The 25731-nt window shown below is 42.0% G+C and overlaps 1 protein-coding gene across 6 annotated transcripts; it reads left to right on the top strand.

The window, feature by feature from the left end:
- Window positions 1–25731, top strand: LOC131230283 (ubiquitin-like-specific protease ESD4). 6 transcript variants are annotated; one of them, XR_009163969.1, is made up of 10 exons: window positions 2–1117; window positions 13691–13770; window positions 13869–13962; window positions 14135–14233; window positions 14491–14583; window positions 14679–14798; window positions 15834–15937; window positions 16070–16403; window positions 24073–24145; window positions 25161–25227. XR_009163969.1 is itself a non-coding variant. In XM_058226121.1 (9 exons), exons 1-9 carry the CDS (start codon window positions 356–358, stop codon window positions 25221–25223), a joined length of 1503 nt encoding a protein of 500 aa, XP_058082104.1. In that variant the 5' UTR covers window positions 1–355; the 3' UTR covers window positions 25224–25731. The 6 variants fall into 6 exon arrangements, 4 of the variants coding, with proteins under 4 accessions (XP_058082104.1, XP_058082106.1, XP_058082103.1 ...); XR_009163968.1 differs by having other exon boundaries at window positions 15834–15988; window positions 16115–16403; XM_058226121.1 differs by lacking the exon at window positions 16070–16403 and having other exon boundaries at window positions 1–1117; window positions 13727–13770; window positions 15834–15988; window positions 25161–25731.

Raw genomic sequence — 25731 nt, 5'->3', positions numbered from 1 at the left:
GCAGTTCCACAGAAATTCGCGTCTCCTCGGGACCCCAACACTCTCTCCAAGGCGGGAACGCTGCGAAAATCTCTCTCCAAATCGATTTCTAGGGTTTTTCTTTATCTTTTTCTATCTCAGAAACCAGACGCTCGGACAACCCTAGTATCTCACCGTTCCTTTGGTCATTTCTCTTCCCTTCTTCTCCTGATGGTGGTTTCGCTGTAATTTCCAAGTCCTTTTAGGGCAATTTCCATGTTCTTCTTCTTCCACGAAAAAATTCAGATTTCTCTGGTTCCTGTTCTCTTCTTTTCTTTTAATGGAATGGCAGGTTTCTGTAAATAGGAACAACCCCAAGGGCATTTGAGTCAATTACATGGGCGCCCTAACTCAAAACCGCAAGCGTCTCAGGTTGAGTTCGGCTTCCCCCCCACTTTACTCTCTCGATCCCGAACACATCGTTGATCTTGAACCCTTGAAAAAGGCCCGAATTACAACAATGCCACCCGTTCCCGACCTCCCCTTTCCGCCATTAGGGACGCCCGAAATCTCCGTCTCCAAGATCCACAGGTTCCCCCCTCCTTCGCCTCTGTCTCGGCCAATCCATGCTCCCCAGAGAATTTTGAAGGTTTTTGGGTATTCAGTTAGAAAATCTCGGGCAGAAGAGAAGGACGAAGAACGGGCAAGCGAGATGGGGAATCTTTCGACCACAGCGGAACGTTCGTTACGGGTGAAAGTCGCAAAGGAAGAAGCTTTGAGTTTCTTGGGAAAGCTTGAGACTGTTGAATTATCGGATAACAAGTCTTCAATGGATGTGGATGTTGAAGTGTTGAGTGTGGAAGAGTACAAGAGATTGGTTGAAGGTCATTCAGTGGTTTCCGACCAGGCGAGCGAGCCAAAGACCCCAGCAGCGTCCGGTTTGACCGTATTGATCTCTGATTCTGATGATGAGGGGAAAATGGTAGACTCTCCATTGGCAGACTATGGAGTGGAAGTGAAGAATTCGCTGTATAGAGAATTGCATGCCTCTTCAAAGAGGCGGGATTCGAAGCTAAGGATGTTGGATTTCGAATTGAGATTAGCCCAGAGGAAGATGTCGGTCCTCAAATTCATGCGTTGGGCAGAGGATGAAAAGGAGGTAATTGGTTTTTCTTCCTCTCCATTTTTTCCTTGATTTGATTATCTGCATCATATGTATAATGACAGTGCTAGGGCAGATTATCATTACTTATCTTGATTATGGAGGATTTGTATGTCTTTCTATGCAATTTGTTTAATTATGTGTGCGTGCATGTTTTGTTTGTTTGTGCTCCTGCATCTTATGTATAATAACAGCAGTCGGGCAGAAAGAGCACGTGTGCATGGGCATGTGTGTGTTTGTACATCTATATTAAGGTGGTATAACAGAAAGAGTGCGTGTTTCTACATCTAAACTAATGTAACAACTAATTGGGGTTAGCTACACGAATCCTGTTCCGCCATTCCACTTTAGCAAGGACCATTTCCTTAGTTAGACCACAGGTCATCAAGACTCTATTTATTAACTCCGCTAATGACCTTTTGGGCCTACTCCTTGCCCTTAGAGCCTTCGTCTTGCACCCACTCACTCCTAACTGATTCTGGTCTCCATTGCACATGACCAAATCATCTACGTCTACTTTCTTTCATCTTATTATCTATTGGTACTACTCCTTAAGTTCCCTCGAATGCATTTATTTTTAATTCTATACTTCCCCGTCTTGCCACTCATCCATCTCAACATCCTCATTTCAGCTACACTCATCCTATGAACATGTTGCTCTTTAACTGCCCAATATTCTGTCAATTTGGTGTTAGATTTGCGTGAAAAGAAGAAGAAGAGGGAAAGACCAGTTTTTTGCACATGTATGCGTGCCTTGAAAAAAAAAAAAAAGGGTAGTTAAGAGGATAAAAAGGGAATAGTTGAGAGGAGGATGGCCACCATTACTTTGCACTGCACCCCATCTAAGTTTTTGAATGGCCTGATTTTTGCAGCATCCCTGCACGTGGGGCAGGTGTATCCGATGAATGGATTGGATTGCACATACAAAACACAGTGGGCCGTCCACAAAATCAAGGGTACATGTCCCTTCTCAATGGTTCCCCATGGTGTGCCCCACTTGAGTCATGGATTGGTGTGATTTTTGGGTCCACGGTCAAACAAGGCAGGGCATGCATGATTGTTGGAGTGGATTTCCTACATAGATCACATGTGGCCCATTTTAAAATGTTACCACTGTAATTACGTTGGTATTGTTACCATGGAATCATTTCCCATGTGCGTGTGCACACACATATACACATGTATTTGTGAAAACTCAATTGTTCTAAATTAAGAAAATAACCTTAAAATACCACACATCGTATCATCATCTACCAAGCCTTATATCAACTAAGCTAAATACCACACACGGATCTAAGTCTCTCCCTTTTATTGTCTTATGCTTCTCTTTACTTTATCCTAATGAAGATCCTCCAAGATATTAATATATCTTATTAAAAATATACTAAGGCAAAAGTCTCTCAAAATAGCAATCCATTAATATCTTAATATCCCATTAAAGATCCCTCAAGACACAAATATCTTAAAACAGGAAACTACTTCGTACTTAATGACACATTAGGCTCCATATACTTGGAAACTATTGCTAAAGACAACCAAAGATACCTAGTTTTGGACTCCTAATAAAATCCCTCCAAATCTCACTTAATTAAGGCTCTAAAAACGCGAGCTACAACTACACAAAGGATCCCCATCTCTTAAAAACCTCTAAGCACAACTGAGTACCTGGGGCCCACCTGGCTTCCTGCAGGAAACACAAATTGGGCTTTTGGGGCCTGCATTTGCAATGGACGCTTCTTGCGAACCCCCCTCTCCCCCAAACCAAAATTCTTCGACCAAAAAAAAAAGCCACAAAGGCCAAGGTACGACCCCATTTCTAGCTTGTTTAGCCCCACAAAGGCCATCTTTACCTACCACTCTAGAAAATGGGCAACTTTATGCCAAAATGTTTCATGAGAAAACATTCAGTGGCGGTTAGCTATTGTTTATACTGAATTATATACTCCTAGAGGTTCCAAATCTGGCCTTAGCTAAATTTAGCGACTTAATTGCTTCACTTGTTGTGCCATTATTAAAAGAAATTTAAACACATTAAAAGGTCTAGCCTCAGAGAAATTCCAGGACATTGATGCATCAAAACTAGAACATCCTAATGCACCAGTTTGTGTTAGAATATCTTCGCTTAGGTCATTCTCAAGATGAGATGAAGACAAGAGCATTGCTAATCTCATTCTCAAGAATTAGGAAAAAAACTGTCCACCAGAAAATCTACATCAACCCCACTATACGGAGTGAAACAGAGAATAGTGGGAAAGCGAGTAGTGACTCCCAGATCGATGGAGGGCAGGCACCCAATACCGGTAAAGGATTTAAGAGCCGGTGGTGTTGATGTTTGTATTGTACTTCCTCCTCCAAGGATCCTCAGCTTGAGGGAGAAGGTGTTGATTCAGAACCTTGGATTCCTATTTTGAAGAAAGGAAATATGCTTCTGCCAATCGGTCAACTCTGTCGGTGTTACCAACGCTGTTGTTGAACGCTTTCCTCCCGATTGGTCGGAAAATAACTTTAGAAGGGTCTTTGGGCAAGCTGGAAAGGTTTGTGAGGTGATTGTGCTCAGTGCGAAATCTTTTGGACAGGGACACGACTTTGCATTTGTTCGCATTGAGAGTAAAGAGGAAATCGAAAGGGCAATCGCTGAGCTGAATGGAAGACGGTTCGGCGGTCAATCATTATCGGTTCAAAGAGCACAGTTTGGACTGCAGAGGGTAAACCTTGTGAAAGGAATCTTGAAGGGAGACATGTCTCACGAGCAGAGACGGTGGTTGTAAAAGGGGGGCAAGGATGCCCTTGTTTTCGCTTCCCTGGGCTCGATGTGGGGAGCTTGAGGCACGACACCTCCTATCGAGTTGAGCTGGAAAGGACGCGGCTATTTCGAGGGATTGAATGCAATTCCTAGAACAACTCTTGTGGAAGGAAGGTTCCTGTGGCAAACCAGTGGTCTGGTTTGATCCGTCTGTTCTGGATTTCTTTAAGTTGTCTCTAAACTGCAGTCTGGTGGTAAAAGCTAGCAGAGGGGCCACCTTCGAGGATATCTTTCCATGGTTGATTCATCTGGGGGTTGTGGAACTTCTTCAGAAAGACTTCAGGAGAATTCAAGATAATCAAATTTGGATCTCATTCCCGTTGCAACGGCAGGAAGATCAGATTATAGGTCTTGGGCACTCGGCTTTGGGTGGTTTGGTGGTGGAGTTGCTGAGATGGTTCGATTTCTCCCCTTTGGCTAAGGAGGTTTGCTGGTTTAGGGTTACGGGAGTCCCATTGGAGTTGCGGTTGGGAGAAACCTTTGCTCTCATAGGGGAATGGTTGGGAGAGGTTATCTCAATCGCTCCAGAGACCTTATCTAGGACCGAAATCCGTTGGGAACATATCTATGTTAGGAGAAATCGCAAGAAGCTTAATTTGGAAAGGCCCTCATTGTTGGTGATGAGAGTGTGGAGGTATGCATCTGCAAGGAAGAGTAGGGTAATAGTTGCGATCGCTTCTGCAAAGGAGTTTCGACAATCAGTAAGAGGCTGTTGGACATGGTGGTGATCTCGGGACTATGTCGGGAAGAAGGAACTTCGGCGTGGTGCTCTCGCGGACTATGAGACCCAGGGGTGAACACGCATCATCAACAGAGTCACTCTCTTACCACACACGACATGTGGCGAATGGAGGAGACACCCGTTGCTTCTCCATCCTTTGGCGCAACCCATTTGTCGCAAGGTGACATAGCCCTGACGCAGGTTGCGACATGTGGAACTCAGAATAGGGTAGGTGTCAACATAGGGGAGCCTCGGGAGAGCCTTTTGGGGTTGGAGGATGCCTCGGCTTTGAATCTTCCAAGCTCGGATGGGATGGATAATTGCAAGACTAGCAACGCTGGAGGTGTAGTATAGGAGTCAACTTGTTGATTAGACTCGAGCACAAACATGATCGAGCAAAGGTATGGGTGACAATTGGATTGGATTTTTAAGGCACTTGTGTGGATTTCTGTAAAGATCCGAAACGTGTGCTCCATAACTTATATTCGAACACGTGTGGTGGACTCATGCCTCTGCTGGAGCTCGTTTTTATTTCTCGCGAGGTCCTTATGTTCCAAGAAACGCTTCAGCCCTTTGAGACGCTCTCCGAGGAGACGATATCCACTGCCCCATCTAACAACAGGGAATCAGAGTTGGAGCGGGGTGCTTCTTCCATTGCGGATAATCAATCGATTGATTTGCAAGCAGTGGGAGACCTATTTTAGGAGCGAGATTTCATTAGGGGAAATTCAGAGGTCTGAGGGCGATCCTAAAGAAATTCTTGACATCCCCCCATTATAGGCAGTTGTAATTGGTGCACAAGGGGATGTTATGCTTCTCGAAGACAAGACGAAACCTAAATGGGCTGCTCTAGTGGAAGTAGTTAGAGAGAAGTGATGGATAAAGGAGGAGATGGGCCACTTCGAAAGGCTGATAAGTATGTCATTTGGTGATTGATCGAAGGACTATCAAGCTCCGTTTCAAGTTGTCGAAGAACGGGGTTGTCCAATAGATAATTCAAGGTCTCGTATGGCTTGAATTAGATCAGCCAGCAGCCGTAGGGAATTGGTGAACTTATATTCTAATATGAATTTTGCTTCTGAAGGGAGGAAGGGGAGATCTGTTCACAAGAGTTTCAACATGAGGTCATGGGTTCGAGTACCCATTGTGGTAAAATCCCATTGTGGCGTGAGTGCATGGGTGTCTGTGGGGGGTGTGAGTGCGCGTGTAAAAAAAGGATGTTTGCAAGAGGTACAAGGCGCAACTGTTAGCGCCTCAGGAAACATAGGTCTAGGGTTTCAAACAAGTTCAGTTGAAAAGCATTTAGGGGAATAATTCAACGGATTGTGTCCACTTGGATGCTACAGGGGGATTAGGTGGAATCTTGATCACATGGTATTCATCTCATTGGTCAAAAGAGGAGCGGTGGCACATGTCTTTTTCTGTATCAGTTTTGCTTAAGGAAAAGCTTCTGGAAAGGTTTGGTTGTTTACTTCAATTTATGGTCCTAATCGGGAGGAAAAAAGGTTGAATTCTGGGAAGAGCTCTATGCTAATCAATCCAAGTTTGGTACTCCCTGGTGCATGGGAGGGGATTTTAATATCACTCAAAATGCCTCAAAAAAATCGAATGGGATCGGGTCATAAGCAAAATGTGATATGTTTCTAATTGGATCGATGCTCACGAGTTATATGCCGTTGGATGATGGGAAGTATTCGTGGTTCGATGGTCAGGCCAATCCAATCAAGTCCATAATTGACCGCTTCCTTGTTTCTCTTGAGTGGCTAGATCTCTTTCCTGGTCTCTTAAAGAGCCTTGCCAAAGCCGATCTCTGATCACTGTCTACTGCCAGTAGAAGTGGATGAAGAGAATTGGGCCTTAAAGTCCTTTAGATTTGAACTTTGTTGGCTAGAAATAGAAGGTTTCCAGTAAAAGATTAAGGACTGGTGGTTGTCGTTTGAGGTGGAGGGGTTCGTAGGTTTCAAGCTCTCCCGCAAGCTGCATCTTTTAAAGTCTGAAATAATACAATTGAAGAAAGAGGTTATGTTTAGTAGAGACTCAGAAATTGTAGAGATCCTCCTCAAGCTCCAAAGTTTTAGACATTAAAGTGGAAACTGAGGAGCTTTCCCCCGAGGAAGTCGCAACTAGGGTTACTCAAGATTATGCGGCTAGGGTGAAAGAAGATGAAACAAAGTGGAGATAACGTTCTAGGATAGCGTGGATCAAGGAAGGTGATAAGAACACAAGGTTCTTCCATACCATTGCGAGTGCTTGAGCTAGGATCAACAAAATTAGTAGCGTAGTCATAAATGGATCTCAGATCGAAGGCAAGGGTAACATCGCTGTCCAAATTCCTCGTTTTTATAAAAGCTTGCTCAATGGGGAGGAGTGGAAAAGGCTGATGTTGGACAATCTTGATTTCAAGTGTTTTTCCGAATCCCAAGCTGATTTGCTTAGGGTTCCTTTTTGGAAGAAGAGGTTAAAGCAACTATCAATTCGCTAGAGGGGGATAAAGCTTCAGGCCCAGTGGCATTTTATCAAGTCTTTTGGGAATTGCTTAAAGGCGATTTCATGGGTGTTATGTGCGAATCTATGATAGGGGCCGACTATTGTCAGAGCTTGATGCCTCCTTTATTGCCCTTATCCTGAAAGTCTTAAGTGCGGAATCTTTGAAGGACTATTGTCCAATCAACCTTATAGGTGGCCCACAAGATTTTAACTAAGGTTTTGGCCATGTGGTTGCGAAACATCATAGGATACATCATCTTAACGAACTAAAATGCCTTTCTTGGGACGACATATCCTGGACTGCGCCTTTATTGCTCATGAATGCCTCAATTCTAGGCATAAAGGGGGAGAAAAAGGCGTCGTTTGCAAGCTAGATATTGAGAAAGTGTATGATCACGTTGATTGGAGGTTCCTTGATTACATTATGCTTTGTTTGGGATGTAGTCTAACATGGAGGAGCCGGATTCGGGAATGTATAAGCTCGACTCGCTTCTCAATTCTTATAAATGGTTCCCAGAAGGGATTCTTTAGAAGCTCCCGCAGTCTTTAACAAGGAGACCCATTGTCTCCCTTTCTTTTCCTCATGATTATGGAGGTGCTAAGCAATATGATCCCGAGGGACCAAGAGGAAATGATGCAGGATGGGTTTCTAACCTAGGATGATAAATGAAATTAGATTTCCAGTTTAAAACATGAGCAACAAAAGTTTGAAATTTCAGCAACCTCATCATAAACCAAACAATTAATCAAATAAGCAATTACATGTAATCCTAGGCTACCACATGCTCGTACGAAGGAACTAGTAAGATGTTAATTCGAAATAGGCTTAATGGAATTAAGAAATTCCATCCAAAACATTAGGGTAGAAGTATTTTAAGGGGAATAATCACTTGAGTCCTAAAGGGATTCTAGGTTTAGGGAAATTTGGGTTAGGCTTTGAAAATTGGGGAAATATGAAATTAGGGCTTATTTGAGAGGGGAATCTAAGGTTTTAGGTTAGGGTTTGGTTGAAGAAGAAGAATAAGGAAGGATGTAAGAAAAGAGCTGAAGTGAGGTCCACAAAACAGTCTGTACAGTCATACGAATGTAAAGATTCACACGTATGACTCGACTTTTTGTTCGGGTATAGGTTGGGATGCTTTGGGTTTAACAAGAAAAGGAAAAAAAATAAAGGAAAAGAAGATTTGAGAGGAAAAGAGAGAAGAGATGAGAGAAAATACCTTTGGAGCTTGAAAGAGAGAAGAGATGGATGAACAAGGCTTCACACCAAGGTAGTTTTCATTTGGATTCACACCGAGTGAGGTTTCACACTACATTCTCCATAAACACAAGAGAAAGAGAAGAGGACTTCCAGCTTTTTCATCGGGAAAGTTTTATTTGAGGTTTCTTGATTGTAGGCATGTCTTCTCCCATCTCTCAAGTCTCACCGTCAATTTGCGGATGATACTCTTCTATTTTGCAAACATATGCACCATTGTGAAGTGTTTGAAGTAGTGTTGGGTTTTAAAATAAATTTGTCTAAAAGCAAGATGTTCGGTGTGCGAATGGATCCTTATGAAGTGGAAGGGTTGGTGGTGATCTTTGAAATTGCACCGGCTGGGCCGCAATGCGTTATGTGCGGAAGTATGGTGGAGCTATAGAATGTAGGTTGTCTTAGAGGGGGGGATTAGGACTAATTAAAAATTGTGCCAATTAAAAACAACAATTGCCTAGTTTAAACTATTTGCCAATTAAACTAAACTAAGCAATGTAATTCTAAGGCTTCCAAGCCAATAGAGGGTCCAATCACAAATAGACTACAAATGATAAGCAACTAGTCTATAGGATAGTGTACATGTGTGTGTGGGTTGTGCTACCTATCAATCCTAGCATTCATCTAATCATACATGCATATAATTAAACATTCAACATACAAATATAATTAAATAGATACGCAAATCACAATCCTAAACACAATCATGTATAGTGGTTTGGCTACATACCTACTCCACTCTCGGCGGACGCACTCAACCCATGAGTGTACCGGATTTCATTATCGGAGGTTTTAAATCAGGTTCACCTCTGACCTTTACAACCCTACACAAAGACTCTAAGTTTATGTCCTACACAAGGACAATGGTCCCACCAAAGTACCCAACTCTTTATGCCTTATACAAGTACGTAAAGATTTATGCCCTACACAAGAGCAAGGTCCTACACAAGAACCTAGACATTTAGGCCCTACACAAGAGTCAGGGTCCTACACAAGAACCCGATACGTATTCTCCTGCCGGAGGCCTATGAAAGGACTTCTTATTGGTTTTGCCTTAGGCTACCCAACAACCTCGGTCCTACGCAAGAACCACGGATTTATGTCCTACAAAAGTACAAAGGTCCTACGGAAGAACCTATGTGAGTTTGAACACAAACTCATGCACTCTAACCTACACAAGAAAGGAGTACAAACATGGACTCCTACACATGACACTTATCGGATTGAGTCTTTTTTTATGCTCCTCTTGGGTTGCTTGATCTCCGCTCTCATGTGCTTCAATCAGCTCCCCGATGCTCCCTCGATCATGTTGCCATAGCTTCGCTAAGGCTTAAGCTTCACGATCAATCTCCTTGCATTTGATGCTTCTTCAAGATGACCAAGGCGATGGGAGTGGGTCGAATCTCCTACAACTAATGAGTAGTTTTTCATCCCAGGGGATTCGACTAGATGGCTCTTCTAAAAGATCTGGATAAAGATTTACCAAGATGCTTAAGTCTAATCTTTAGGAAATGGAAGAGTTTAAGCACATCCCCAATGGTGAGGTTGGAATCCTCATTAGAGTTGAGATTTCAAGGGAGATTGCTTGAAACTTACAGGAATAGAGGCATATGATGGAGGATATGCATATGGGATCACTTCACCTTTGCTTGTTCCAAAAACCCATTCAAATGCCCAAGAGTCGATTCTCGTTTATAAAAAGTTCGAGCTCCAACGGTAAAAAAACGGGTAAAAAACAGTTCTATCGATGCCATCGAGGATACCTTTGATGTCATCAAAATTTCTAGACAAAAATGGTGTTTGCTTGCTGAATCTGGACCCATTTTGATTGCATCGAACATCGTGTTTCGATGCCATTGAGAGAATTAGTGGAAAAATCCAAAACCTTGCTGGACAATTCTAGATCTTAAATCGATGCCATTGAGGGGACTTCGATGCCATCAAAATTTAAGTTTCGATGCCATCGATAATTTCAGTTGAAAATCTAGTTTGGTTGCTGGACCAAACTGACTCTCGATCGATTCCATCGGCCAGGTCTTCGATGACAGCTCAATGCCATTGAACATGGCCTGGAATATGCTATTTTGGGCTATCTTCTACATAACAGATTCGCACATCTTCTAGCCTTGTTTATCATGTTTTTCTTGGTCTCCTAAGGCTAAGGGATGATCAAATTTTTGTTCCTATTAGGTCAAGATCATCTAGAAGTTATAAGATTGTTTTGGGTCAAGGGTTAGGGGTCACCAAGGCGCCTGTTTTACCTATTCTTGATGCTTGATGCTCCGTCTTCGTTTGTGTCTTTGGTCTTCACTTTTTAAAGGCTCAACCGACTACTTGACACAACGACTCACGTGATTGACAAACCAGGGTGCAAAAATGAGTGCACCAACAATCTTCGGTTGTGCGGTTGGAGCACTCCCGGTTACTTTTGTGGGTCTTCCACTTCGTGTGGGCAAACCGACAATGCAATTATGGGACAAATTGGTGGAGAGAGTCGAGCATATTCTAGCTAGATGGAGAAGTAGATACCTATCCCTTGGTGGTTGCATTACTTTGATTAAGGCGCTTTTATCCAATCGACCCATTCACTTCATGTCACTCTTTAAATGACCGAATTGAGAAGCTAAGGCGAGACTTCTTTTGGCAAGGCGAGGAAGATGTGAGAAAGTTCCATCCCCTTAAGTGGGATGAGGTTTGCAAGCCATTTGAAGTGGGAGGGGCTGGTATAAAAGATCTCAAATCCATGAACATGGCATTGCTTGGGAAATGACTTTGGAGGTTTGGGGTGGAGGATGGGGAGTCTTTGGAAAGAAGTCCTCACTTGTAAATATGGCCTCTCGAGTGGTGGATGGGGGACAAGGGATTTGTCGCTCTACAGGGCCTCTGTTTTATGGAAAGATGTTTCTTATATCAAAGAAGCTTTCCTGTAAGGAATTGAATTCTTGTTAGGCAAAGGAGAGAATCGGTTTCTGGGAAGATGAGTGGGCAGGCTCTTACTCTCTAAAAGATGAGTTTCCATCCATATTCAACTTAGCGTCGGATCATTTTGTTTCTATCTCTAACTACTTTTCTCGTTTGGGAGTGATGGTTGGTTGGGATCCCCCTTGTAGGCATTTTCTTCGTGATGAGGAAGTTGATAGCTATGTTGCCCTTTTGGAGCTTATTCACTTTTTTTTGAAGGGTAACAATTTTTTTATTAAGAGGGCGGCAAGCCGCAATAAAATACACAAAACAGAAAATCAAAGAGATGACCAATCCAAACTAGAAAGGGAACAATCTGCAAGTTTGTCGAACACGGCTACCCATCATGAAATAAGAGACCGCGCCATGCAGAATATCGACTTTGCATCCCTAGAAGAATCTTTGAAACATCTGTTGTTTCTTTCTAGCCAAATGCACCAGTCCCACTAGCAATGCTAATCTCTAGATAAGACGACCCTTCTTACCAATGCCACTTCCATGCCACCGGGCTAGGAGATTGTCAACTGAAGAAGGAAATACCAATGGGGACCCCAAACAAAGGCAAAAAGGTGCACCAGACTTCGTTGGCAAATAGGCATTGCAACCAATGTTGTCAAATCGCATATGCGATCTTATGCGATCAGCATATGCTGTTTGCATATGCGATTGCACAATTGCATATGCCATGACATTTTTTTTAAATAATAAAAATTTGAAAAAAGGAAAATTAAAAAAAGAAAAAGAAAAAAAATCTTTAAAAATAGGAAAAACTTGACTAATTAGTACAAGTGATTGGATTGGGTTATTTTACTTATTTCATTATAGTTTGAGTGTTTCATTAAGTTATATATTTAATTACTTATATTATATTATATAAATTTTAACAAAATAATCAACAAGCTACGTTAAAAGAGAATTAATTATTAAAAACTTCGAACAAAGAAATTTTACTGATAAATGGATAACTTGGAACAACTTACAAGTTATAACTTACAACTTAATTTACAAGAAGTAAGCACAACTTATAAAATACAAAAAATAAACATACTTGAAATAATTGTAGAGAGATTAGAGTAAGAGGGAAAGAGGTGTAAGAGAGAATGAGTAAGAGATTTAGAGCTTTGGAGTAAAGAATTGTGAAAATGGAGGGGATATGAGTGCTTATTTATAGCAAAAGTTCTCCAAATTGAAAAAAGATAAAAATTGCTTCACTCTGGCTATTGGGAAATATGTGATCGCATATGCAGTATGTGATCGCATACTCGCATATGTGATTGTATATTGGTCACATATAAAAGTATGCCATGGCATACTTGCCAGGATCGTATATGCCATCATGGCATATGTGATTTGATCCACAATATGCGCATATGCGATCGCATTGGACAACAATGATTGCAACAGAAGGTGGTCCACTGATTCTTCGTTTCTTAAGCATAGGGACAAGCATTGACAATCGCTAGGCCCCTTTTCCTCAGATTATCAAAAGTCAGAATTCTTCCCTTACTGACCAAGTAAACACTGAGATCTTAGAAGGGGGGAGCACATTCACTTATGTGTTCCTAATGAAGATGAAGCAGATACTTGGGTTTGGAAAGCTGACTCTTCCGGCCAGTTTTCGGTGAAGTCTTTCTATTCCGGGCAGGCCTGCTAATCCTGTTGGGGAGAGTTGCATTAATTTTATTTGGTCTTATCCTATTCCCCCGAAGATAGCAGCACTCGGGTGGCTTGTGGGCAGGAAGAGAGTTCTTACTATTGACAACTTGAGAAAAATGGCTATGGTTATTCTGAATGTCTGCTGCATCTGCATGTAAGATGGAGAATCTGTGGATCACTTATTCCTGCACTGTCCATTTTTAAAGCTGATCTGGGCGGATTATCTTTGGCTGTTTCCAAATTTGGTGGTCAATGCCAAACTTGGTTGATTCTTGCTTACTAGCTTGGCACCGGGTGAGGCTCTCAAATCTCAAGAAGGCGCTTTGGAGGATGTCTTTACTGGCGATCTGGTGGGTGGTTTGGGAGGAGAGGACTGCTAGGTGCTTCAACAACACTAAAAAGCTGGCAGTTCTCCACTACCAAGGGCTGTAATTTGGATTTTTTTAGCTGGTTAGCTGGATCACTGCCTTGGCAATTGTCTTTTTTACTTTCCCTTTTTGTTGTTTCCTCTTTTTTGAGCTGCGTGCTTAATAAAATTCGTAACCTTTCAAAAGAAAAAAACATTAAAAGGTCGAGCATTTTGTTTTAATCTATGTAATTATTGAAAGTAATGCTATGAAATTCATGATTATTTCTCCATTCTATTTGGCTTTTGTATTTATTTGTTCTGATAATTTATGAAACACTTAGGGTGTAGCTCGTGAACCTTTTGTTCCACTTACCCAGGAGGAAGAGGACCTTGTCACTTGTGCTTTGAGTGGCTTCAATAGGTACAGTTATATTTTCTATGTAATTTTTTGTTGATATAGTGTTGAGGTCTAGCACACAATGCCAAATAGCTATTGGTAATGATTGTGGATTCGTGCAGGAGGGAACTCTTAGTTACACATGAGAGTTCTAATATTATGATTACAAGAAAGGACTTGCAATGCTTGACACCAACTGCCTGGTTGAATGACGAGGTGATTCTTTCTTCTCCTTTCCTTAGCTTCTGCTTCCCAACGCTTGATGAACCCTAATTGCACAATGAGTGTATATCTTTATTTGTTCTTTTCTGTTTTGGATTCGCTTTCTTCTTTTGAATGTATCCTTTTGCGTTCTTTTCAAATCCACATTCTTTTTCTGCTTTTGTAGGTCATAAACGTGTACCTTGAGTTATTAAAGGAGAGGGAGACAAGAGACCCGAAGAAGTTCTTGAAATGCCACTTCTTCAGCACTTTCTTCTATCAAAAGGTTGGCATTTTTTTTCCCTTCTTTTTCCTCATGATGTCCATGCATGTATGCTACTCATAAACGTGCATGCTAGCTTTCTTGTTTGATCTCAAAATTTTGCATTTGTCTTCTGTTTGCTGCTCTTTATCCACATTTTTTGTTGTCCCGTTTCCTTCTTCCATGCCATATTCTTTGTTTGCTTTTAGTCTTGGACCAGCAAATAATTTTTTTGTCGAGATTGTATGACTTCCATTTTTTCTTGTGATGATACAATTTAGCTGAGTTGCGAGGGAAGTGGCTACAACTACAAGGCTGTCAAAAGATGGACTACCCAAAAGAAGCTAGGCTATGGCCTTATCGAGTGTGACAAAGTAAGTTGTTGTGCCCTTACCTTTGTTTTTGTCCTTTCAATTGTTTAGTTCAACGTCCCTTATATCTTAAACGGGGTTTCACTGATCATGTGCAGATATTTGTTCCCATACACGGGAGCATACATTGGTGTTTGGCAGTTATTAATGTAAAGGATGAAAAATTCCAATACCTTGATTCACTTAAAGGCAGAAATAACCAAGTTCTGAAAGTATTGGTATGTTTAGCAGCATATTATCTTGAAGAATTATTTCATTTTTTTCCAGGTCAAACAGAGTTGTTTGAGATTCTAGCGGTAATCATGGTTCTTAAGTTATCATCTTGAGGTCTTATATCTTACATTACCAGGTCCTCTCCTTTATGTGACCAGATAGAGCTTGATATATTTTTTGTCATCATTAAAATTTTACTTGGGAAAGTAAAGCTACAAAACAGTTTTCGACCTATCAATCTTTAAAGAGTTTTATTTTTTCTAATGATAATGGAATTTTTATTAAGAGAAAACGGAGCGTGCAGAACACATCATTCCAAGGAATGTCTCCAAGAGACAAGGAGATCATTTTGACCCCTTAAAGCATATCCACAACTTTCTATGTAGAACACAGACTCCTCTACGCACCAGCACATGTGCGATTGTGTCACATGTGTGTGAGATCTTAGCCATTGTCAGGTGAGTCTCATCATGTAGATGCCCTAGCCAAAAAAGCTGGCTGGTCCTCATCAGATCGGCCACAATGTTCGAAAGAAATGGATGGCTAAAAAAACTTGGCCAAGTTTTTTTGCTAGCCATCAATTTGCACCAAACAGTGGTCCACGTGATGAGTGGGCTGGCCAATTTCTGAGGAATGTCATCTAGATGGTGGGGGGACAGCTCAGATGTTCAAAACACGTGCCATGTGGTTTATACATGCATATTGGTTCAAGGAACCGCAGATTTTGGAATTTGGACCTTACGGCCCTGTCTTAGCATTTACTTCTGTATTTTCTGAGTAGCAACAACAAACAGTTTTGCACTACTGATAACTTTCTTCTAGCCTTTCCTTTTACATCTTACCATAACCTACTTAGGGGCTTGGTTTGATCGAGAGGAGTTTATTTCTAAGTTTAGCAGGGGACAAAAAATGCTAATGCACGCCATAAGCATGGGTAATAATTAGACTGATTCTTCGTGATCTTGTAACGCTGAAAACCAGGATACTGATTTATTTTTATTTATTTATTTATTATTATTATTATTTTTTAAATATGTCAGGCTAGATATTTCGTGGATGAAGTAAAGGACAAGAGTGGTAACGATGTCAACGTAAGTTCATGGAAGCAAGAATTTGTTGACGATCTTCCTGAACAGCTGAATGGGTGCGTCTGCTTGTTCCTGATTACTTGCGCCTTTTCTTTTATATTTCATGGGTAAGCTAGGATTTAGCCTGCTGAATGTGATGACATTTGCAACTCTACTTCTGTGACATGTGGCTGTGTCCACATGTGTAGAGTTCCTGCACAAGAACTTGACGTGGAGAAGTCCTAATCCTACAGGTGCGTGTAGAAAAAAGAGCCTGCATGGACGCAGTTAGATTGATCCAGATGGGAGTCGTAACCAACGGGTCCGAGCATGATTTTCTAATACAGGCTGAATGCCTAAATAACCCATTCAAAGTGCATTTTGGGCATTTTTATTTTTATTTTTCTACATGCATGTGTAGGATTAGCTTCTCTTCTGAACTTCAACCAACAAGCTGTTATTTCAAGTGCTCTGTCAGTTGCTGCCCAGCTGGATATATATTAACTCAACAAATGCATTAAGGAGTCTGCTTCTACGCTATTGGTAACTGATTGGGCTCTGCTCTATAGCAGATTGTAAATCTCGTCTTTCGTTATATACTTGGTGGGATTTCATCTATGTTTCTCAACATCATTGTTGTCGTTGTGTTACCACCATCATCATTGTAGCCTAATGCCAGCTATTAGCTGGCAGCTTTATCATTATTATTTTCACATGATCGCTTAGCAGAAGTTTACCTTCCTGTTCTGCTTACCTGGCATTTGTTTTTGGAACAAGGCTGCTTACCTGACATCGACCCTCACCCCTTTACCAAGCTTGGAACTGTCTGGTGCATTGATACCGGGAGTTTGTCGTCTGGTTTATCTTATGATAGTTAAGAATTGTTTCATTTCCAGTGGAGGTGTGTTAATCTTTTAGAAGTTAAACAATATGCAGTGAAGTCCTCCTTTCTTTTTTCTTCCCACCCCCCTCCCAAGTAACAGTTTTTTTCTTTTTCTTTTTCTTTTTTGAAAGATAACAACAAGCTTCATTAAAAGAGGCGCTGAGATAGCACCAAAGACTGCAAACAAAGAATACACAAGCAAAACAAAAGGAAAATAGAAATTACAAATCCCCCGTCCAACCCTTGTTCACAGCCCACTCAACCATTGTAAGCCACACGTTGCTAGCAACCCACTCCACTCCCTTTCATTACGGAAACATCTACCATTCCTTTCACCCCAAATTGACCATATGCTGACCATGCCAAGCCATTAGGAGATCTCCCACATCCAAAGCCACGGACCAAAGCAAGCGAAACTTAGTGAGAATAGAAGCCCAAATGAAGCTAGCAAAGGGGTAACGGATGAATAGGTGGTCAATTGTCGCGTAGTTTATCTATTCAGAAAATTTATTAAGAAAGCATAGATGAGATATCTATGACAAGATTACAAAATACAGGACTTCGTAGTTTATCTCTTTTCTTTTGTATTTTTCCTTTATGTATTCAAAGGAAAGCACCACCGGTTTCTAGTGGACACAAGTGCATTCAAGGTGTACCAACGAAGAAAGCGCCAACCACAAGTGCCGTCCTTGTGGATAGGCGAATATTGAGGAGCTGAAGACCTTTCACATGTGATTGGACATATAGAAGACCCCACTTAGGGAAGACACATGTGAAGGAAGATTGGAGAAAGAAGACCGAGCGCCCAAACTTTCCCATATTTATGTTATTTGCACGTTTTTTGACTTAGTTAGGGGTCTTTTAGTAATCTTATATCTTTATTTGCTTATCCTAGGGGTATTTTAGTAATTTTATGTCTTTATTTGCTTATTTAAGTGGGGTAAAGCCCTAAACACGAATTTCAACTATTGATGAATGAAAAGCAAACCCTTTGGTTGCCTCCTTCCTCTCTTCTCTCTAATGGTGCTTCTTCTCTCCCCTTGATCTTCTTCTTCTAATTTCTTCTTGTGCCCCTCCAACTTCCTCAAGGTAATAACTTTCTTTCTTCTATTTTTTGTTTTGGCTAATTCCTCTTCGATCAAAATCTTGAGAACCGATCTAAACCCTAAATCCCCAAATTCTCAAATCCCTAATCCGAGAAACTTCTTGGTTTTTCGGACTAGTGATCTTCATTGATCGATTGGGTGTGACCATGCAAGATCGGGAGGTCTCATCCCTCGCCGGATCCAACCTAAGTAGTAATTGAATTCCATACTCCATGGTTGTAGTGATGGCCCGCTCCATTGCATGTTTCCTTTATGATTTTCTCAGTTATGATGATTATTGTTAGAATTTTAGATCATTTATTCCTTTTATTTCCGCTGTTTAATTATCTCCATGAGCATGCATCATAATTAGGGTTGTCCTGCGTCAAATTTGGTATCAAAGCCAGGTTTGCATGGTTTTTGTCTAGATCGAGTTATCAAATTAGGGTTTTGATTTTTAGGTTTAACTTAGGAAAGTTTCAGGTTTAGAAAGTTTTCAATTTTAGAAACTTTCCAATTTTAGAAAGTTCCTAATCTGGAAAATTTTCAGATTTGAGTTGTTTCCTGTTTCAACTTAATTGTGTCAGTTCATAGTAGTTTTGCATTCATTGCATTCATCTTGAAAGTCATAACACCTAGTAGTCTAGTTAGGTAGAGTTTGGTTCAAGTCTTCATTGTATGCCCACGAGAAGAGGTAGAGGTTTCGGACTTCAACCTACCATGAATAACGAGCAGTTATCTGAGCAACTTGCTTAATTGATACAAAAGATAACTACCCTAGAAGCGGGTCAAAGGCGTCCCAAAAGGAAAACCCCGCTGTAGGGGAAGATGCGCACTCCCAAGTGGAAGGAATCATTGAAGAACGTGCTGCCACACGTGGTGGTAGTGAGGATAGAGATCGTGGTAACGGTCGTGGTGTGGTGCGAGAGGCACGAGCCACATGTGGTCATCAAGACCGTTATGATCCAGATGAGCGTGCGATGAAGAGTGTGAGAGTTGAGGCCCCGAGTTTTGATGGACGCTTGGATCCCAAGGCATTCCTTGACTGGGTTGCTGACATGGACCACTACTTTGAGTGGTATGACATGTCAGAAAACCGTCAAATGCGGTTTGCTAAGATGAAGCTTGTGGGTCAAGCCAAGCTCTTCTGGACCAACACCGAGCGTAGGATAGAGAGAGTTGGTAGAGCCCCTATCACACATTGGTATGAGATGAAAGAGAAGTTGAAAGAGAAGTACCTTCCTCTCTCATACCGTCAGAAGCTCCTTGACCAATGGCAATCCTTACGTCAAGGGTCAATGCCTGCCACTGACTACATCGCTAAATTTGAAAAGTATGTGATACGATGTGATATCCGAGAAGACCCTCTAGTAACGCTCTCGCGTTTTAAGACGGGTTTTTGTGCGGATCTTCAGCACGAGCTTATTACTCGGCCCTTAACGGACTTAGATGAAGCATATCAAGTCGTGCGGGAGTTAGAGCAATATCTGAAGGCTCCTGTCGTTCGTCGTTTTGAGTCCCAAGACTCCAATGCTAGGTCTAGTTCCCAAGGAACTAGACCTAATATTGGTAGTCAACCTAGGGCACAGGCAACTATTCCGCCTAGGCCTAGGAAGGATAAGGGCAAAGGGGTTCTTGGTGCCGGTCCTAGTAACATGAGCTAAGTGAGGTGCTATGAGTGTAGCAACCATGGCCATATGTCTAATCAGTGTCCTACGAAGAGCCGTGGGAGAGCTTTAATTATAGGGGAGTCCCACGAGGGTAGAGATGACCAGGGTGATTATGAAGTTGAAGAGTATCACCCTGAAGGAGGACTTACTGATGAAGAAGAAGTGGATGGAGAAGCAACGCTTGCAGTAGTCAGGCGTATGTTAGCTCAGTCTAGAAGTAGTGCTGACTGGCGTCGAAGCACTATCTTCTACACTATTGCCAAGTGCGGTGAAAAGAATTGTAAGGTGATAGTGGACAGTGGAAGTTGTCAGAATGTGATTTCCACTAGCACCGTAGATCGCTTAAAACTGAAATCCACACCTCATCCAGACCCGTATAAAGTTTCTTGGGTTGACAAGACATCCTTACCTGTCACCCAGCAATGTCTAGTCCCCATCGAGTTTGGGTCATACAAAGAATCTCTGTGGTGTGATGTTTTACCTATGGATGTGGGACATGTTATCCTAGGTAGACCATGGCTATTCGATAATGATGTCACGATCTTTGGCCATTCGAATGCGTGTACTTTTATGTATAATGGTAAAAAGATCAAACTTAATCCCATGCCACCTGAGAATACACTAGGGAAGAAGAAGGATGAGAAGGCAAGTGAGCCTAGAGAAATGGGAAAATCCAAACCTAAGTCTTTACATATAATCAGCGCAAGAGAGTTTGAAAAAGAGGCTAAGGAGGATTCTATGGTGTATGCCCTTGTGGCTAGAGAAATTACACCTGAGGTTCCATCGAGTTGCCCCGTGAGGTGACCTCGGTCCTGAAGGAATACGGTGATGTATTTCCTGAAGACTTACCGAATGAGTTGCCACCTATGAGGGACATACGGATGCCATTGATCTTGTCCTAAGGTCTACTTTACCGAACCTTCCTCACTACAGAATGAACCCCCCGCATGCAGAGTTGAAGAAGCAAATTGATGAGCTTCTTAAAAGGGTTTCATCCAAGAGAGTATGAGCCCGTGTGCCGTGCCTGCATTGTTGACGCAAAGAAAGACGGCACGTGGCGCATGTGTGTGGACAGTCGTGTCATAAACAAAATTACTGTCAAGTATAGGTTCCCGATACCTAGACTTGATGATATGCTTGACATGATGACCAGGTCCACTATATTCTCTAAGATAGACCTCAATAGTGGATATCACCAAATCCGTATACGCCCAGGAGATGAGTGGAACACGGCGTTTAAGACGAAAGATGGGCTGTATGAGTGGTTGGTCATGCCCTTCGGCTTGACTAACGCACCCAATACTTTCATGTGAGTGATGACACAAGCTTTAAGGCCGTTCATGAAAAAATTCCAAGTGGTGTACTTTTACGATATTCTTATTTATAGTACCACTAAGGAATCGCACCTTGAACATTTAAAGAAGGTCTGTAGTGTCCTTAGGAAGGAAAAGTTGTACGTTAATCTTAAAAAATGTGCATTCATGTCTAGCCAAGTTGTGTTCTTAGTATTTATAGTGTCATCTGAAGGAATGCGCGCAGACCCTGAAAAAGTCAGGGCCATAGTTGAGTGGCCAGAACCAAGGAACATTCATGAGATGCGAAGTTTTTACGGCCTAGCAACTTTTTATCGTCGGTTCATTAGGGGTTTTAGCACGATCATGGCTCCCATTACCGAGTGCATGAAAAAGGGAGAGTTCATGTGGTCTAAAGCCGCCGTCAAGGCTTTTAAAGAAATTAAGGGCAAGATGGTGGAAGCTCCTGTCATGCATCTACCTGACTTTTCTAAAGTCTTTGTAGTAGCGTGCGATGCGTCTGGTGTCGGTATAGGTGGAGTGTTGAGTCAAGAAGGACACCCAGTGGCCTATTTCAGTGAGAAACTGAATGAGGCAAAACAAAAATACTCCACTTACGACAAAGAATTTTATGCGGTAGTGCAATCCCTGAGACATTGGCGACACTACCTCCTACCGCAAGAATTCGTTTTGTTTTCTGACCATGAGGCTTTGAGATATTTGCATTCTCAGAAGAAACTCAACCCAAGGCATGCCAAGTGGGTAGCGTTTCTTCAGGAATATTCGTTTGTTTTAAAACACAAGGCCGGGGTTGAAAACAAACCAGCAGATGCCCTTAGTAAGAGAGTGGCGTTGCTCAACTCCTTGAGTGTAGAGGTAGTCGGATTTGAGCAACTGAAAGATGAATACCCCATATGTCCTGATTTTGGGAGTACTTATGCGTCGCTCTCTAGTGACCAGCATATTATGGGTGAATATGTTCTTAAAGATGGCTTTCTTTTCAAGGGAGACAGACTTTGTATTCCCCGTATGTCCCTTCATGAATTCCTCATCTAGGAGCTTCATTCAGGAGGGATAGCTGGCCATTTTGGTCGTGATAAGACCATTGCCCTCGTGGAAAATCGTTTCTATTGGCCAAGCCTCAAGCGAGACGTAGCCAAAGTTTTAGGGCAGTGTCGAACATGTCAGCTGGCAAAGCAAAGAAAGCAAAATACTGGGCTGTACACGCCATTACCAGTGCCACATACTCCGTGGCAGGACATTAGTATGGACTTCGTGCTCGGGCTTTCCAAGACTATAAAAAAGCACGATTCCATTTTTATCGTTGTGGACCGTTTTTCTAAAATGACGCATTTCCTCCCATGTTCGAAGACGTCAGATGCGTCTCATGTTGCTCATCTCTTTTTTGATGGTGTGGTGCGTCTCCATAGGTTACCTAAAACCATAGTGTCTAATCGTGATGTTCGATTTACTAGCGATTTTTGGAAGACACTGTGGCACATTATGAGAACTCGTTTGCCATTTTCTACTGCTTACCACCCACAAACAGATGGTCAAACTAAAGTGGTAAACCGTAGCCTTGGAAATCTTCTACGTTGTCTAGTGGGTGAACATGTTAAGACTTGGAACCTAATTTTACCAACTGTTGAACTTGCTTATAATGGGTCAGTTAATAGATCTACAGGGTTGAGTCCTTTTGAAATTGTAAGTGGTTATAAACCTAGAATGCCCATAGATCTCTTACCTATGTCTGTTACCCAAAGGTCTTCTGAGTCAGCTGATGCATTCGCACGCCATATTCATGATTTGCATACACATATTAGACAGCGGTTAAATAAGAGCAATGATGATTATAAAGTTTCAGCTGATTCTCATCGTAGAGTGCAAGAATTTCAAGAAGGAGACTGTAATGGTGCGAATAAGGCCAGAGCGATTCTTTCAAGGATCTGCAAAGAAATTACAAGCGCGTAGTGCTGGACCATTCAAGATATTACAAAAGGTTGGGTCCAACGCGTATCGGGTTGACCTTCCACCTGAAATGAGCATTAATCCAACTTTTAATATGGAAGATCTAGTCCGTGCCCATACTCCCATTGTTGATACATCGTCCCTTTCATGGCCTTTTTCTGAGTTTGCTACCCAACCCCTTCCACCCCCTCCTCCACCCATTACCCATAAAGAAGCAATTGAGGAAATCTTGGATGACGAGATAGTATCCACGAGAGATGGGGGTTTCCAAAGGTATCTTGTCAGGTGGAAAAACAAACCATCGTCTGAAACTGTCGGGCGACGCATTGCAGGGTATTGATCCAGATCTACTTGAGCGCTACAAAAGTTTCAACTCGTCGGGGTCGAGTTTTTCTCACCCGAGGGGAATTGATGCGGACACAGGTGCATTCAAGGTGTACCAACGAAGAAAGCGCCAACCACAAGTGCCGTCCTTGTGGATAGGCGAATATTGAGGAGCTGAAGACCTTTCACATGTGATTGGACATATAGAAGACCCCACTTAGGGAAGACACATGTGAAGGAAGATTGGAGAAAGAAGACCGAGCGCCCAAACTTTCCCATATTTATGTTATTTGCACGTTTTTTGACTTAGTTAGGGGTCTTTTAGTAATCTTATATCTTTATTTGCTTATCCTAGGGGTATTTTAGTAATTTTATGTCTTTATTTGCTTATTTAAGTGGGGTAAAGCCCTAAACACGAATTTCAACTATTGATGAATGAAAAGCAAACCCTTTGGTTGCCTCCTTCCTCTCTTCTCTCTAATGGTGCTTCTTCTCTCCCCTTGATCTTCTTCTTCTAATTTCTTCTTGTGCCCCTCCAACTTCCTCAAGGTAATAACTTTCTTTCTTCTATTTTTTTTTGTTTTGGCTAATTCCTCTTCGATCAAAATCTTGAGAACCGATTTAAACCCTAAATCCCCAAATTCTCAAATCCCTAATCCGAGAAACTTCTTGGTTCTTCGGACTAGTGATCTTCATTGATCGATTGTGTGTGACCATGCAAGATCGGGAGGTCTCATCCCTCGCCGGATCCAACCTAAGTAGTAATTGAATTCCATACTCCATGGTTGTAGTGATGGCCCGCTCCATTGCATGTTTCCTTTATGATTTTCTCAGTTATGATGATTATTGTTAGAATTTTAGATCATTTATTCCTTTTATTTCCGCTGTTTAATTATCTCCATGAGCATGCATCATAATTAGGGCTGTCTTGCGACCGGTTTCTAGTTTCTTACAATAGTCTCAAAGATGTTTCTTTTACAATCTTAACAGGTATGACTGTGGAATGTTCATGATCAAGTATGTGGACTTCTACAGCAGAGGTTTGGATCTGTGTTTCGGTCAGGTAAGAGGACATATGGTGTTTTTGTTTGAGCAATTTGCAATGACAAAGAAGCTGTGCATTTGGGGCCCACCTTTTGGTGGTTCAAATCATTCATCTGGACCTCATTGTGGATGTGTGATACTCAAAAATGTTCCCCATCAAATGATCCCAACTGTTGGAGAACTACCCAGTTACATGTACGGTTGGCTGTGAGTGTCCATTTGGAAGTGACCAATTGGATGGCTAGGATCTGTCAGATAACGGCGTGACCATCCCAGCCAGCAGGCTAGGATTACCTGACGGGGGAGATCTTGAGGCATGGCTTGTGCCATGATGGGTTCAACCAGATGAACAGTTCGGGTCATGCTAGCTGGCCTTTTCAAGCATTGTATGGTATCTCCTTCACTTGCCTTTTTGAGCATTGTATGGTATCTCATTCACTGGCCTTCTTGCATCTGTAAACTATGGTTGCAGCGGATAGAACTCTTGCTTTCTGCATCAATTTCAAGGGCTTACAGTAGTACCGAGGAAATGTGGGACCCACCTGATGTATTCACACCAGCCAACCTGTCTATCAGATGTGTAATCTCAGAAAATCCCTAGGACCCAAAACTTAAGGCAGGCTACAGCAAAGGGAATGAGCTGGGAGGGAACACCCACCCTTGAATTTCACAGGGGCCCACCTGAGTTGCGAAACAGCCTGAATTTAGGTTTCATCTGGACAAGATTAAGGGTCTGAATGGACTTGATTATATATGCACAATATGGTGGGCCCCCCCCCAACACTAATCAAGCGCAGGCATTCCCCCCTCAATATGTTCCCTTCTGTGGCCATCTGAGTATTGTATCAGTCTGATTTTTGGGCCCTTTGGGTTTTTTGAGGGGGTGCATCACCCATCTTATGGATGGGTTGGATTATGTGAAAACATCACTGGGTCCCTGTGTGGGTGTGTGAGGGGTGTGAGCGTGTGCGTAATTTTTATTTATATAGTCAATACCAGTTTTTGAGCCCGACTCTGCTCCTTTCTCTTTCTAGGAACACATGCCATATTTCAGGAGGAGAACAGCCAAGGAGATTCTGATGTTGAAAGCTGAGTGAACCATGAGATGAGTCTCTTCATGGGTTCCATTTTCAATCACAATGGGCATGCAGAGCCGTGGGTGAATGTGGATACAATAAAGGCAGACTGTCTCAGAGATCTCTTTAATAGGGCAATACGAGCCATGATGAGAGATGACTCCATAGAGGTGTCCTTGTGTGTGGGGCCCTTGGGCAGCGATGGTTACTTGGGTTCCTGTGTAAAGTGTGGACAATTATCGAATATATACACCACCTATGAAGAGCTCTCGTCCAAGTAGACTGAACCGTGCCAGTCATCATGCACATTGAATGTGAGGTCACTCATAATAACATAGGTGTGCTTGCGAGATGCAGAGGGTCATTTACATCATGTATCAGTATGAAGAGCTCAGATTTGGCAGAGGTGAGTGAATTTTGAGGTGTTTTTGGCAGTGTAATTTTTGTCTTCTACTTTGGCAGGATTATTATCAGTGATTGTTTTTGGCATCTTTTCTTTTAAAAGGAAAGAAGAGACTTGTCGTTGGTA

This window comes from Magnolia sinica, chromosome 17 (assembly GCF_029962835.1).
Source record: "Magnolia sinica isolate HGM2019 chromosome 17, MsV1, whole genome shotgun sequence".
In the NCBI taxonomy this organism is placed as follows: domain Eukaryota; kingdom Viridiplantae; phylum Streptophyta; class Magnoliopsida; order Magnoliales; family Magnoliaceae; genus Magnolia; species Magnolia sinica.
This window is presented reverse-complemented; position numbering and strand designations above follow the sequence as displayed.

What these genes read in the sequence shown, in the direction of transcription:
- LOC131230283 (XM_058226120.1), top strand. Translation starts at nt 356, where the DNA reads ATGGGCGCCCTAACTCAAAACCGCAAGCGTCTCAGGTTGAGTTCGGCT. An exon ending in GCTTTGAGTGGCTTCAATAG is followed by an intron (nt 13,771 to 13,868) that starts GTACAGTTATAT and finishes GGATTCGTGCAG; the next exon opens with GAGGGAACTCTTAGTTACAC. An exon ending in TGGATCTGTGTTTCGGTCAG is followed by an intron (nt 24,146 to 25,160) that starts GTAAGAGGACAT and finishes TTCTCTTTCTAG; the next exon opens with GAACACATGCCATATTTCAG.